Source organism: Cyrtonyx montezumae, unplaced genomic scaffold (assembly GCF_038088225.1).
Source record: "Cyrtonyx montezumae isolate F1298 unplaced genomic scaffold, pur_monq_1.0 scaffold_25, whole genome shotgun sequence".
NCBI lineage: Eukaryota > Metazoa > Chordata > Aves > Galliformes > Odontophoridae > Cyrtonyx > Cyrtonyx montezumae.
In genome coordinates this window covers 3,611,743-3,627,333 of record NW_027071992.1, presented here as the reverse complement: position 1 = coordinate 3,627,333, position 15,591 = coordinate 3,611,743, and the positions used below count along the sequence as shown (strand labels likewise).

Below are 15,591 nucleotides of genomic sequence, written 5' to 3'. Positions count from 1 at the left end.
TATGTAACTTGTATTAATTCTCCTTGCTAGACAACTGCTGTTCCAGCATTAACTCAACAACACTATTTGCATCAGTTTAGCATGCACGAATTTTAAGAAACTTTCATAAACCTGTACGTAAGAAATACCCATTCCAGTGAATGCCAGTGTTTATTTCGAGTTTAGAAAATTCATATGGCTAGAGATGTTTCCACTCTATATGTATTCCATAATGCACTATTAATAAGTAGAAGGAGACAGACTATTCTACCCAAAACAACACTCTAAAACTCCCTTTTGGCTCCTTGTTTGAGCAACACAGTATTTCAATTGAAAAGAGATTGAAATAACTTATGAAGCATTAAAAGGAATTAAATGTGTTGGCAGGGTTGTTTTTTTTTTTTTTTTTTTGCATGTTTTTGTTTGTGGGTTTTTTTGTTTGTTTTTAGCTTTGCCATTGCACTTAAAACTTAAAGCAGCTTGCAAATTAAACTTCTCATCCAAAGAATAAGAAATATCCTTAAGACAGTAGAATGATCAGAAAAAGGTTGTGACAAAATACCATGAATTTAAGAAATAATCTGAATGCCCCAAGTAAGTTACTGAAAGAAGCATTCTCGAGTCTATTACCCAAAATAGACTGTTCGAGGTCCCCTGTTACCCAACCCCACCATAGACTGCCAGCTCCTACTAACATACATAATGTCCAGATCCAGCAGTTTGACATGCTTAGACAAATCTGCAAATCCACGTGGAGCTCCCCTGAAGTTGCAAAAAGGAATCTGTGTCGGACTGCCTAACTGGGGCCTCACCTCACTTCAGATAGGAGATGTCCATCAGCTACAGAAGTAACAGTTAACATCAGATAAAAATCTAATTACAGAAGATAAATGCCTCTTTCATATTTCAAATCCTACTGTTTTCCAAATTTCGGCCTGCTTTTAACCTTTCCAGACGTTACGTTTTATGTATTTCTAACATACAGTAGAAGTAAAGGAAACATCTAAAAATCTATTAGTGCTGTTCAGTAAGTCTAAAGCTGGCTCTACACTTCATTGTAACTTTACATCAATGGAAACACACTTCACTAGCTTAGCATGTTCTTAAGAATGAAAGAACAGTGATCTGTCCAGGGACAATACATCATCGGACCTAGCAAGACACTTTAAAACTAGGCAAATACAGACCTGTACCAAAGAGAGAACTCAAAGACAGCAGCCTAGAATACAATATTTTTTTAAACTTCTGACCTTCTAAATTATTTTGTAAATTATACATTTACATACAATTCAAAAATATCATTACATGCAATTTATGATCTACAAACATGCTTATGGTAGAATCAGCTTCCAAACAAGCTTATTAAAAATATAAAAGTATTTATAAATGCACTGATCTTGAAATAAATTAAATAAACATGAAGTCTTCTGACTAAGTAAGACCATGCTTTTAAGATAGTTCTTGGCCTTTTATCTACTGCGTAAAGACATCTGTGCTACCTACTACAAACATTACTCCATGCATGGAACTTTATGTGCCACTGAATTTGGCTCCTTACATTATATATTTCCTTGGAAATATTGTAGCTACAAAATGATATTTTATCTCTAATTCACCTTCTTTACAATCACCACTCTCTTGAAGTACTTCCCTCTATTGGGCTTGTCAGCTCAAAAGGAGAAAACCCACTGCTGTGGAAAACTTGTCTGAGCACCCAGTTACAGGCTTTGACACCTGACTGCAGACAGAGGTAGGGAGGAAAAGTACAAGTTTCATTTCTGCTCAACTTCATTGTTACTTGATCCAAAACTTTTCTTCAAGACTTGCTTCCCTTATAATCAGGCAAATCTCTTTCCCGTAAGGTGAAATTCCTCTCTATTCAGACAGTCTAACGCACCTTCTTACTTTGCTTCCTTTAGGATGAAATACTCTGCTTAGGCAATACCTCAGCTACTACTGTCTCAGCCTCACTAACTCACATCTAAGACCTAAACACCTCAAAACACCACTCTTCTGTCTTGTGAGTTGATGAATGCTGCAATTCATTTATATGTAACATCTGCTACAGTAAATATGAGTTCAGGAGCCAACAAGCCTGATGGACAAGACCTTCAATTTTCTCACATCTGCTCACTGGATTACAGAGCACTCCTCAAAAGTTCAAACAATTTTTAGCATAATCAGGGCTCAGCAGATGCAAATTGCTGCAGTGAAATTTCAGTAGTAGCCTCTAATTCTGGAGAATAAAAGCTGACATGGGAAACAGTGATGGGGAAGTTAACTACTGGCTGGTGAGTTCTATGATACTAACACAGAGAAAGCTGCACTTGCACTGGTGATCTACAAAGTCATACTACTTATGTTAATTAAACCACAGTCTCACCTGCTCAGTCTGAAATTTGACTCCTCTGGCTATGCTGAAACATAACAGGGAAGTGAAATAAACAGAAGACTGAAATTCTGCTTATGAGCAGTAACCATCATTTAAGACTATTACTTGTCTTAGAGTTACAAATAACTTAAAAATACTGCATTTTCATCAGATGTTAACAAAAAACTACATCGAATATGACCATTAGCCTCTTACACGTAAAAAATAAGACTAAAAAAAATGCAAGGAATGCCTTGAAGACAACATTTTCTCTACTATCATCAACTCTACCACAAACAATAGTATCCTGAATATTTAAAGTGCTAATTGCTTTATTAAACATGTACCAACTAGCAGCTTTATAACAAGATATTTACCAATAGGAATCATTTAAAAATAATTGACAGATTTACCTGAATTTAGTGGTAAGTCCTATAAGCAGTGCTTTTAAACACCCTGTCAACACAATGACAGAGGAATTTCTTACAGAAGATCATACTGAGTCCAGCTAACTGCTGCACCTGCTTGAGGGATCCCTGATCCTTTGAAAGAAAGCCTTATGCCACCACTGCTGCTTCTGGAGCATGACAAAAACCTCAACTGCATGTGACCTAAACTTTCTAGCAGATCCAGTAAGAAACACAAGTTGATGATAGCTGAAGGCACTCAAGATAATAACTAAACAGCACTCCACAATGAAGTTAACTTTCAAACACAGTTAATGAATGACACATAGAATCATGAAACAACATACAGCTTCACACCAGTCAAATAGCATGGCTGAGGACAAGGAAAACACAGCAACCAATAGATGGCTCCAAGGGGGCCAACCAGTATGTGTCTCAATGGGTAGAAATGCTGGCTATCAAGGCACACAGCCTTTTGCTTGTTTGTTTTAAGAACTGAATCCTAAAAGCAGGGATTTTCTCTTCTAACTGTTTTTAGCTGAAAAGAACTAAAATACAAAATGCTCTACTTAATGCTCTCTTAACAAGATTGACCATTTTTCTGCTGTATAAAAACAGAATGAATAAATGCAGTATATATCGTTAATAAAGAAGTTACTGGGCTTTTGATTTAATATTTCCTTTATTTAGTATTTCCTATTTATGCTCTTCTATATAAGTATTTTGCCACTTGATAGCAATAAGTTCTCAACTTTTTCTTTTGTTTTCTAATTTCTGTTGTAAAAAAAAGTTTTCTTCCCCATGCAAATACTACTGTCCTGTGATCGAGAGAAGAATAGTAAAATCTGAGAATTTCTAACACTACTTTAAATACAACTGTTCATCACAAAATACTTTTAGAAAGGCTGATACTTGCAAATAAATCTACTTTTCTGAATTTTTACCAACAATGACTTCCATAGCAAGAAACTCTCCTCTTTGTTGAAATAGATAAACCCAAATTCTCAAAAACATCAATGACCACTGTTCAGTCAACACTTCACTGAAGAGATTCAGTATCCTAAAGGAACAACTGCTACCCCCTTCCTCCCCATGTCTGCAATATTTCGATAACCTGCAGTGATCTCAAAACAGACCTAATATTGCAGCCCCAGCACAGATGCTGGCAACATTCAAAGAGCTGTCTGCTAAAGGACTAAAAAACTGGGTCCTAGTACTTACAATTAAGCTTGAAAAACTGATGACTACTTTTCCCCAGGACCCAGATCAGATTTTTGGGGGCTCTTGCGCCTTTTGTCTGTTTCTCACAGGGACTCAAAATAAAAATAAAAACCCTGAAAGATGCACCAATTAAGTCCCTCTGTACCTTAAAAGAGACAAACACTATTATTCTAAAATACACAATGTGCACCTACCAGACCATTGCAGTTGCTTACAGCCACTTTAGTCGTAGCGTGTTGGTCTTGCAAGTATCCTGTGTAATGACAGTGGTTTAAAAAATCGTGCTTCCACTGAGGACCATCTTTCCCCCAGTACTCCACTGTAAAATGTCTGGACACCAAATCCGTGTTGAGAGTCAGGTTTAAATGAAAGTGCTTGCCATAGGCAGAAAGTTTAAAAAATAATTTAGATGCTGCCAGTTCTTGGTCGTAAGGGTCTGTGCTCCTCCTCCTTCTTGAAGGTTTAACATTTTTCACAGTAAAGCTGAGGAAGGCTCCATTTTGATCAACCCTTATTGGTATTGTTAGTTGGTAGTGTTCAAGGTAAGACAGGAACTCCTCTTTGTAATCACAAGGTAAGACAGTCCATGGAGCATGCATAGGAGAGAAGAAAATATAACAGGAAACAACAAGTAGTAAAGATAAACCATAATTGGCTAAATCACGTCATCCTCATGAGTAAAAGACATTTTCAGGTAAACACAAGGTACAGGGCTTTACCAAAGAACAGAAAATGCTCTTTTCTTTCTTTTAATGTAAAGAAAACATGTTCTGTTTCCTAACAATCAGATACCACAGGAAAAAAAAAAGTTTTTAACAACATCACTTTTCCTCTACATACACAAAATAGAAAAACATAGAACTAAACTTTACCTATTAGCACAATTTCTTTCTAATGTATCATTCAAAGACAAAAGCTGTTACATTCACCTGCAAGTATAACAGTAAAGTATTATATTGAGACACATCTAAATGACTCTTCTTGCCATTAAAAATCTATAAACACTAATAGGTTAAAAATTAGATCCTTATTTCCTAATTTAAAAACATATTAATATAACCATATGGTAAGCCTTTAAACTATTATAAAGTATTTAAAATACAGCATATTACTTATTTAAACTTGCAAGGTTTTTGTACAGTTAAAACTAGAAAAAAAAAATAGAACAATTAAATCAGCGTAATCAAATTTTCAAGGCAATGAATCATGACCAAACTAGGACCAGAGTCTATATGATATCATTACTGATATAACCATGGTTTAGAAAATACTACCCAAAAGCAAAAACTGATTATTCTTGTTATCTGTAGAGGTCAGGCTCCTACCTTGAGAACGATATGAAAGCCTGCTGTCACTGTGAAATTCCGATGAAACCATGACTAGGCTCAGAATCCATGTCCACGTCTTCCAAAAAATTTCCATAATTTAGAAAAACAGAAAGCTTTTTTTTTTTTCCTCTCTCTCCTTGGAGGGCTACCTGTGTGCTATTGGGTTAACTCCACTCCAGAATTGCACCATAACAAGTATCCTTATTTTATACTACTGGACGTTCCACTTTTTGACAGATATTCTTTTCCAACAACTTTCTTCTATATCTGCAGTCATTTTCTCAATTCAACATAAGCACTGTAAGATTCCTTAAGATATCATTAAGATGTTAGAGTGGATAGCTACTGAACTTGCTCCATTTCTTTTCCTGAAAAATAAAACAGAATTAGTCAAGTTAACATTTTTCAACTAAAATAGACCTATCCTGCAAAACATTAAGCTATTGCAACATATTATGCAAAATATACCAAGCATTACTACTTTTAAGATCCAAAGTCACAATTTTTAACAACAACAAAAACACCATGAATTACCATTAAACTTGAACAAGTAGTTCAATACAGCTTAAGATGCACAATTCTGCTTCATGTTGAAGAGATAAAAAAAATTATCAAATTAAGGTTTCTTATTGCTACAATACTGTTTTCAGACTTGTTCCACCTACAGTCAATGCACCAGATCTATTGATTTAAGCACAAAATAACTAGACTCAATACACTGGGAGACAAAGGAAAGAACCTGGGAAATAATCCAGAGTACAGTTATCTGATCTTTCTGCAGCATGTATTTTGTTATTGCTTGGGCTCTGGTTCTGCTTATGCAGGCAGAATTTTCATTCACTAAAACGGGAAAACTGCACATTTCTAACATCATAGAAACAACCTCACCATTTACATCCTAAGATTTCCAGCGCCTATTATCAAAAATGCTTTGTATATAAAAACTACAACTGGATGTAGTAGAATACATTCTTATTATGACTTTGCAGGTAATGAGACTGAGGGAATATTGAACTTCCCACCCACCCCCACTGTCATTTAAAACACTTCTGCAACAGTACTGAAAAGCAGCTCTAGCTGTTGCTATGGATTAAATGGAAGGTCTATGCAGTTACCTAACAGTCCAGTTATCGTGTTGTGTCAGCCGGCGCTAACCAACCAACTTAAGCACCCCACACACGTGCACACAGAATCAACTCCACAGAAGCAGGCAGTATTGAAAGAGAACATCTAATAAGGTGTTTGGAAACAGATTTCCAAGTGTACACAGTCACACATGCACCAAATATATTTGCCTTTCCAAAATTCCAGGAGCATTTTACAGCTCATTCAAGCAGGTAATACCCCTGACATCAGTAGATTATTTGTTAAATTTAGAGCTGTATGTCAACTAGAAAAGAATCAACATCATGTAAATCCTATTTGCTAACACTGTAGTGAATGAAGTTCTCACACAAGAACTTCTTTACGGTGAGGGTGACGGAGCACTGGCACAGGCTGCACAGGGGGGCGTGGAGTCTCCTTCTCTGGAGATATTCAAGACCCGCCTGGGCGCCTACCTGTGTGACCTGGTGTAGGGAACCTGCTTTGGCAGGGGGGTTGGACTCAATGATCTCTTGAGGTCCCTTCCAACCCCTATGATTCTATGAATATCAGGAAACTTCTTAGCCCAGCGGAGATGCACCAGGTTATCATCAGTAAATGAGATTAACCTGAAAATTGCTATGCCCACTTTTAAACTTTTTTCAAGACAGCACTCAGGATTTAATCAGGTTTGTAGGGGGAATAAAAGATATTTTACAAGCATAGTCTGGACTAGTATTTCTTTTCTTCCTGGGGAAACAATGATTTAGTGATGCCATTCACATAAGGCAAGGCCTTATATGATATTAATGAAAATCTCTACTCTGGCTTTCCATGTAAAACCTTCATTTTCTAGCTAATATTTAATTACAGCTTCTACCCTTTTTCAAGCTCTGAATAGAAATAATCACATACTTTTCAGCTACAGTAGTACAATATTGGAAGTAAGGCATATTCTTTATAAGAACATCCACCTTCAAAATCTCACTGAATCTTGCTTTACATGACTTCTAATGAGCTTTCTTCTTGCATGGATAGTTATAATCTGATACAATCACCTCTTGACATTCCCTGATAAGCAGCTCAACGTATTCAGTCTACCTCACTCTGCCAATACAGTTTCCAGATGTCTAATTAATTCTGCAGCTTTTTTTCTGAATCTTTTCCAATTAGTCAGCAGCTCCTTTCATGCACAGACATCAGAACTGGACAATAGTCCAGTAATGGTTCATTGCTGCCATATATAGAGATAAAATTGCCTCAGAGCTTTTACTTAGCCAACAAATAGTAATGGGGAACTCTCGTTCAGTCTGTCAGGCTGACAATAAGTTACCCTAGCACTAAGATCTCCTGAAGCTTTAATGCCCACAGGGCTCAGCAGCTCTGAATACTGGAAGCAAACTGGTGCCCATTATGTAGACACCACTGGTCCATGTTAAACCTTGACAACATCCAGGTGTCACCTCTGTCTAGGATCTCTTCAGGGGTCTGAGTCTCACTGTAAGCCTTGTTCCTCACACAAGAAAACTGCATTTCACATCAAACTTACTGAAAGTTCTGCTGAAACTTCCAGTCTCCTTTCCAAAAGCATTGCAGAAAGTTCATGCATTGGTACAAGTACAACAGGTGCAGCTGTATCAATGGTCTGGATTAAGTATTCGCAAGAGCTACAAATGATAAAGCACTCCAAGTAACCCCAGATAGAGCATTTACACTACAAAGTGTCCAGTATCTGTGTTCTTTTCCTTTCTACCTGCAATACATTCCCTGCTACCAAGGCAATGTACATTCACGTTTACCTTATACCGCAGGCAGGCTGTCTCATTTTGTCAGCGTTAAGCTTACAGCATTTCCTCTGCCTCATGGCCTCACTCCAGATCCATCCATGCTAAGTGCACGTATGGTTTCGTAAAATTTACTTCCAATTACTGTTCCTGCTTAACAGTAAGAGTTCAGCCAGGAAGAACTGTAAGGTGTTTCAAAATGCTGGCGACACAAGCAGTGCTGCTCAGCGGGATGTCTGTGGAGGCACTTGTGACACAGAGAGGCATTCTTGTCACCGAGCCTTGAGGCTCCCACACTGAAACTCAGCACACTTCCAAAAGGGAAAAGAAAGGCCATGAACACACATTAGAGGACTTTGTGGCTGAACATGTATTCCCGGATGCTGTCCAGCCAAAGCGGCCGCGTCAGACCGGTCACAGCGATGACTCCATCCAGGCGAAGGGCGTGAGCTGCCTCGGACACCTGAAACGTGCGCCGGTCCGATAAAGGGCGAGGAGCAGGCAGCCGGGAGGCAAAGAGCCGAGGAGCAGGCAGAGCACCGCCGCACGGCCGCTCCCGGACCTCCAGCGCGGAGCGCTCTCCCACCACACAGCCCCAGCCCCGCCCGCAGCCGCCGCCACGAGCTCTCCCGACAGCACTGGAGCTCCGAAACAACGGCGCCGGATTACAGAAGCAAAGCGGCGGGGGCGTGGGGTGAGGGGGGGGGAGGGGCGTGGGGGAGGGAGCGACTTCACTTCGTGGTGCGGCCCGCAGGCCGAGGGGCGCGGCGGGCGGAGCGGGGATGACCGCCACCACCCCACCCCCACCCCCCCGCGCCAGAGCCGTGCCGTGCCAGCCGCTCCTCCGCGGCCGGGAGCCCGAGTCGAGGCGCGGTCGAAGGCGATCGTCCCGCCGGGCTGCGAGCGGTTGCTAGGGCGATGGGGAGGGCGAGCAGCAGTCACTCACACCAATACAATTACAGGTACCGGGGCCGGCCGCGAGAAGCGTTCCGCAGCTTCAAAGGCCGGGATTAGCCGCGTCCCCGGGAGCTCCGGGGCGCGAATAGCGGCACGCAGACCTTGGGGGGAAGGGGATGGGGAAGGGACGTACAAAAGGAAGGACGGCTCCTCCTGCCCGTTGCTCAGAGCACAGAGGGGGCCCGAAGCCTCCCGAGGAGGGGCTTGGGGTGCCTCGCTGTCACCGTGGAGAAGGGAAAAAAAAAACGAGGAAAAAGAGAAAAAGCGGCATCAGTCTCGAGGTTGGCACACGTATGCACGCGTTTTATGCGGACTGGGACAACGGCCGCACACACCGACCCCTCGGGGAAAAAAAAAAAGAAGAGAAAAAAAAAAACTTGCGGGAAACAGCAGCTCCCGGGAGGGCTGAACTCACAAACAATCCCCAGAGAGGGTTCAGGAGGGGAAAGAAAAAAATATTAAAAAGAGAGAGAGAGAGAGAGAGAGAGAGAGAGAGCCGTCCTCCCCAGAGAGAGCGGAGGGAAGAGCCTGGCTGCTGCGGCGGAGCCGGTCCTAAAGTTAACTTTCGGCAGCCCGTTTCCAGACAGCAGCGCTGGATCTATTTGGATAAAACGCGTGTGACCCAGACACTTGGCGCCCGGCCCGATGCGTTGCACCGGCAGCCCAAATAAAAACAAGAGTCTGACTGCCTCTCGCTCGCTCTCTCCCCTCTCGCACAACGAGAGAAAAAGCCGCGAGCACGGAACCCGCCGAGCCACGGCCGGAGCCCACTCACCTCCCCCCGCCGCACCGCGTCCCGCAGACAGACACACACCGACGGCAACGCGGCTCCGCGGGGTTAAGAGTCTGGAGAGTCCCCGGCGGCCCGGAGTAAATCAAAACCACACGCTTCCATCTTCCTGACGAGCCCGGCCAGCGCTCGGCGGGCTGCGGGACGGCTGCCGCCAGCCGCGGGGAGCGCGGCTCGGGGGCTGCCGCGCCTGCGGGCGGGGGCTGTACCTTTCCCCCCCCCACCACCAACCCCCCTTCTCTCTTCTTCCTAACTAGTGATCTCGTACTAAAGCCAGAACAATCTCAAGCAAAGCTGCGCTGCTCCAGAGCGTGCTGTGTAAATCGCGGCTGTTCTCGGTCGAAAAGCCCTCGCACCCCCTTCCCCCATTCTCAGAGGTTTCTCTCTGAAATCGCTCCAATCCACCTCGCCTGGTGCGAGACGGCTCCCCCCGCGCCCGAGCCCTGCACGCAGCGCCGCTCGGGACACGAGAAAAGCAAAAGTTCATCGAATAGCGTGAAATCTTCCTTACCGTGCTCATCTTCACTTTCTGATACAAAGTAAGTTTCAAACAATAGAGATTGCACAGGACGGATCCCGCTTCCCTCTCTGCTTTTCCCCTCTGAGCAAGCCACCATCGGGGTATCTGCGCCCACAGAATCACGTTCTGTCGCTTCCCCGAAAGGGGCTCTTAAGAAACGGACCGGCGGGGCAGCAGGGAGGATGCCATCAGTTCACCCCACCTATCACCCTGCACATTTTGTCTTTCCAACGAGAAGGGGGGGAGGAAGGAAGGAAAAACAGGCTTATATTGAGGTGGGGGTGGGTGCCCTCCTCTCGAGCAGCCGCCTCTGTGCGAAATACCATGTGAATATCATCTGAGTGGGGGGGGAGCGGGGAGGGAGAGGGGGAGAGAGGGGGGGGGGGAGAGAGAGAAGAGCGGAGGGGGGAGAGGGAAGGCAGGCAGAGAAGGAAGGACTCAGGAAAGTTTGGTTGAAGTAGCCCCAGACCTCCTCTCGCTGCCGGCTCCCGGCCAAGCCGAGCGCGGCGGCAGCAGGAGCCTTGGCAGCCTCGCCCGGGGGACGGCGCGGAGCACGCTGACGTCAGCCTGCAGATGTGCCCCGGCCCGGCTGCGGCGACGCGCATGCGTGCCTTGTCACGTGTCGGCGGGGGGGGCAGGGGTACAGTAGGGGTAACGCGAAGCGCTGGGGAGGGAGGGGGGAGTGCTGTGCGCCGCCGCTGTGCCGGTTGCATTAACGGGAACGGAGCGGGCCTTTATCGGCCCTTGCTGTCTGCTGTGCTGCGGCGTGGCGAGGCTGGCGGCGGGCCGGGCGGCCTCCTCCGCTCCTCTGCGCGGTGAGGCGCGGGGGGAGCCGGCAGAGGCCTCCCGCGGCCCGGGCCGTACCGTGGGTTTCATCGGGGCAGCTCTCGCGCGCCGTGCGGGCGCGGTGCCGGACAGGCAGCTCGGGACGCGAGGACCTTCGGGGCAGCACGGGAGCAGCCCGGCACCACGCCCGCTCTGCGGCCCAGGGTCGCCCACGTAGCGCTGCGGCTATATTTGCAGCGCGGAGCCCGGCTCAGAGCGGGTTCACGTGCTGCGAGCTGGCCGCCCCGATGCGCGGAGCCCTGCGTCGGCGGTGGTGCGGTGGTGCCGCTGTACCGCCAACGCGCGGGGAAAATCCCACGCTGCGGGGCGCGTCCGGGGGCCGGAGGGCAGCCACGGCCCTCAGGGCCTGAATGCCGGTGCTGAGGCTGGCGCTCACAGCGTCAGAGTCACGGCGCGTTTAAACGCGCTGCTACGGTTCCTTTCTAATTCTGCACGTAAACAGGTGACAATTCCGTGAGCAGCGCAGTAATCAGAGCCCCCCTGCGAAGGTACCCGCGTTTGTTCCAGCCCTGCTGAAGCGTCCCGCTACTTTCATCCCACTTGGGACGCCCTATTGCGGTCTTGAGGCGGCTTTATGTGCTGCCGGTTCGGTCGGCGGCCCGCAGAACACCCCGGCCGTCTCGGGCCGCGGGAGCTGCTCGTGCAGAGGGCGCCACCGTGCGGGGGCTGCCGCCTGCTCGCGGAGCCGCGGGCTCGGCGTGCCGCTGCGGCGGCCGCTCGGCCGGAGCGCGTCTGTCAGCTTGGGCGCGGAGGGGTGGTTTGTCTCGGAGTTAGCGAGTTCCTCCTTCTGCAGCTAATTCGTTTATAAGATGACCGCGTTCTTACAGAGAACTCTTCAGCAGGTGCGGGCGGGCGTACCTTAACCACATTGGCCATGTCTCTGTGGACAGACTGTATGACGATCTCTGCTCAGCAAGGGTTCTGCCAAACATGCAGTCTGTCCTCTTGAAGGGACAGCTTTTCTATACCGCGACCAAAAATAACCTTTTGAGCATGGAGACACACGTGAGCCAATTGCCTCATGGTCGTGGTATCCTGGTGGGATGTGGAGACCTGCTCAGGTCCTGCCGAGCCAGACAGAATGCAGTCTGTCAGCTAGGCTGGGGTTATTCTGGTGTGGAAGATCGGCTGTCTGTGGTTGGAGCTGCTCCATGGCATATAACCGATTAAATACTCATCAAGCTAAAAAGAAAGACAGCTTAGCGCTGTCTGGCCAGGGCACTTGCATGGGTTCAGCTCCCTGCTCTAAATCAAGCAAGACAAAGACTGGGACTCTGCAAAGCTCAGCTGCCTGCTCAGACCAACAAGTTATTTATTTTCTGTCCAAGACAACTCCATTTTCTTGCCTACACCCACTGCTGGAGCTCAGGAAATGTTTCCAATAGCAATTTTGTCAAAACTGGTATATTACCAGGAAAAACTTTGGCTCCATTTAAAAAATTCCTGACCATCTATAATTAGAATTTCTGACAGAATTCCCAATATAGTCTGACTTCCCCTTTTTGCATAAAATCACTTTTCTCTGAGTGAACCTGGCTCAGATAAAAATAGTGAGCCTATTTGATGACTTATTTTTGTCTCATCAGCCTGAATAATACCCATATGTTTCTGATGATTTGCACCATTTTTTTAAGAAGAAACTTGCACAAAAAGTCATATGCAGATTCTTAGTATAATTTTTTTCTTTGTTGTAAGTAGAAATGACCAAATAGCAGAGATAGGATCTTCCATTCTGTGTCTCAGAAGCTCTGGACAGGATTACAGATTTATTAAGCACAGACTGTACTACTCCATGTCTTAACCTGTTAGTCTGTTCTGACCAGGAAAGTAGTTAGCTAAAGCATTAAGCACTCTTGACTTTACTTTAGGCCTTCAAATCTTTTAACATGTCAGTCAACAACTGATAAGACTGGCAAGCACACTTTTTTGTTTAAATAAATATTTACATTAAAACTTCAATTTAACATTGCTAGACATACTCGGAGGTATTTGAGGCCGATTCCAGGACTCTTGCTGTTAACTAATAAACACAAAAGAGAAAGTTGTCAGTATTTGTACAAGTATACTTCTACAAGAGGAGTTTCTCATTCCCTATAAATTTGAATAGGCATGCTTGAAAGTATGCATTTTCTCAGATATGTATATTCATCTGGTCACTCACCTGTAATAACCTATTGTATTTAGAAAATTTCCAGCAATATCTGGGGAGAGAAAACATCATTTCTAAATATTAAACAGAAAGGGAAAAGTGACACCTGTACAACTAGCATGACTCACCAAGTCATTTTTATTCTCCTTGAGTACTTTATTTGAAATGCTTAGGTAAGCAGAAGATAGTCAATAATGTTCTTTTTTGCAAAGTAAGAAACTGGGCAAAATTCCCCCAACATATTGGTAAGACACAGTTTCTTATTGGCTATAAACACCTATGGTATGCTGCAGTGCGAATTTTGAAATATTCTGATACACTAAATTACACAAAATTAATCACGTTTGATGCAGAAAATCTCCAGTTCGGAAGTCAAGGAATCTCAACGCTGCTCAGTATTTTGGACCAGCAGCTGGTAATCAGGCAAGTGAGTCCATGATGAGCTTAGTCAGTATAACAGTATAATTCTTTGTGACTGCCTTTTCAGTTTTTACAACTTCCTTCACTTCTTTTTGAATATATCAGACTATGTTTTTAATAGCTTAATTGTTCCTTTTGCTTCTGTATAGAGACTGGTGACGGAACTGCTGTTGTCTAGCTTGCACCATTCTTGATTGGGCATTATACTTCAGTAGCTTATAGAAGCGTAAGCTACCCTGTGTCTGAATCTAAAGTGAATCCAGCTACCATCACACTTGGTGACTTGATGACTGATGAAGAGGACTGCTCGCTGGAATTTCTTATTACCTGCTGGGATTGCTGTACAGATGATCTGTGGGCCCTTTGCAATGATTATAGCAATGATGATAGCTTAGTATGCACCTTGACTTAGGACATAATTTTTCACATGAAATGTTCATTCCAGCGAAAAAGCCATTCAACATGAAACTTTTGTCACTTGTAAGTATGAATGCTGTGAAACTGAAAACTGCTATTCTGCTTATGGAAAGACTAGTCATAACAATGCATTCCTCAAGATGATTGTCAGATGAATGCTATTCTAGCATTAGAAATCTTACTTTTTATTACTGTCATGTAGCTTGTACTGAATTGGAAGAATTTATGTCCTGAACCATTCCTGATATGGTAAATTCCATGTAAGGAATTAGAAAATACTCCTTACCACTCCTTTGTCAGGGCTGGGAAAAATTGGCGACGGGCTTTTAGAACAAATGTCAGACATCCCATTTGTTTGCTTGTCTCCTCACTATGGCTACCTCTGTCCTCAGACTGGATTAAAAGGCTCCTCCAGAGTTGGACAGTATGTTGCTGTCTCTGGAGAAGCAAGTAGGGGAACATTATCAACTGTATAGTTTTCCATTACATTATACATAACATCCACCACCATGTAAATATGCTCACAAAAGTGAGAGCTTGTACACAGCTTCCTAATTTAGAAATGTCTATAAATTAATATATTTGTTTGAATAATTAAAAATCGATTGAGTATCTCTTGATCTGCAAGGCAGATGATACACTCTTAAAATACTTTGGTTGACCGCATAGTTGAGAAAAAAAAATCTTTATATCCTTACATATGTCTGTGCTACATATCCTGTGTTTTATATGTGCTTATAGGGGAACAAAGCTGCTAATGTGCATAAGGACTTCATTTTCAGTCCTCTAACTTAAAATTTTGTGGGAGTGCTTGAAGATAATAGTGCTGCTGAAGTCCGGGCTCTGTCACTGACATTTTCTTGTAAAAAGTCTGAATTCAGGTTGTTAGCAGGAAGAGAGCTGTTCAGGCCAATACCAGTCACTCCCGTGCAAGAGAGATAAAAGCTATTGTGCCTCACACGCTGTTGTTTAGTTTGCCACGGAAAAAAGAGTGCATATCAAAGTGCCTTTTCAATTGGAAAATGCAGCTCTTTTGAGCCGATCTGTCCTTGATGGCTCTCTAAAACAAAAGACATAGCGATGAATTTGGTTTCAAGTAAGGCCTTGAGGCTCCTTCTGCCCGGCAACACACATTTTGCCAAGAATGTCTTCATTTAAATATGAAGAGCCTTACCAAAGGCAAGATGGTAGATCATCCATTTCTAGGATGCTCCCTGGGAGCAGCTGTATGTTATGCTGATTAATGGCTTATCATCACCTGAGCCTCTTTATTTATGTAAGAACCTCTGGACCTGACGAGCCTGAATATTTTAGTATAT

General features: G+C 44.1%; 1 protein-coding gene across 2 annotated transcripts in view; it reads right to left on the bottom strand.

Annotated features, from left to right (window-relative positions):
- Positions 1-10,658, bottom strand: part of ADAMTS6 (ADAM metallopeptidase with thrombospondin type 1 motif 6) — a 154,086-nt gene extending 143,428 nt beyond the window's left edge. Inside the window, exons 1-3 of one of the 2 annotated variants that reach the window (XM_065739775.1) lie at positions 10,432-10,658; positions 5,304-5,674; positions 4,173-4,537 (exon numbers count right to left, since the gene is read on the bottom strand). In XM_065739775.1, the coding sequence (XP_065595847.1) occupies positions 4,173-4,537; positions 5,304-5,400 (462 nt within the window). In that variant the 5' untranslated portion in view covers positions 5,401-5,674; positions 10,432-10,658. Of the gene's footprint in view, positions 1-4,172; positions 4,538-5,303; positions 5,711-10,431 lie in introns of those variants that run through there. The other variant, XM_065739776.1, reaches the window with a different exon arrangement.
- Positions 10,659-15,591: the final 4,933 nt, after the last annotated feature.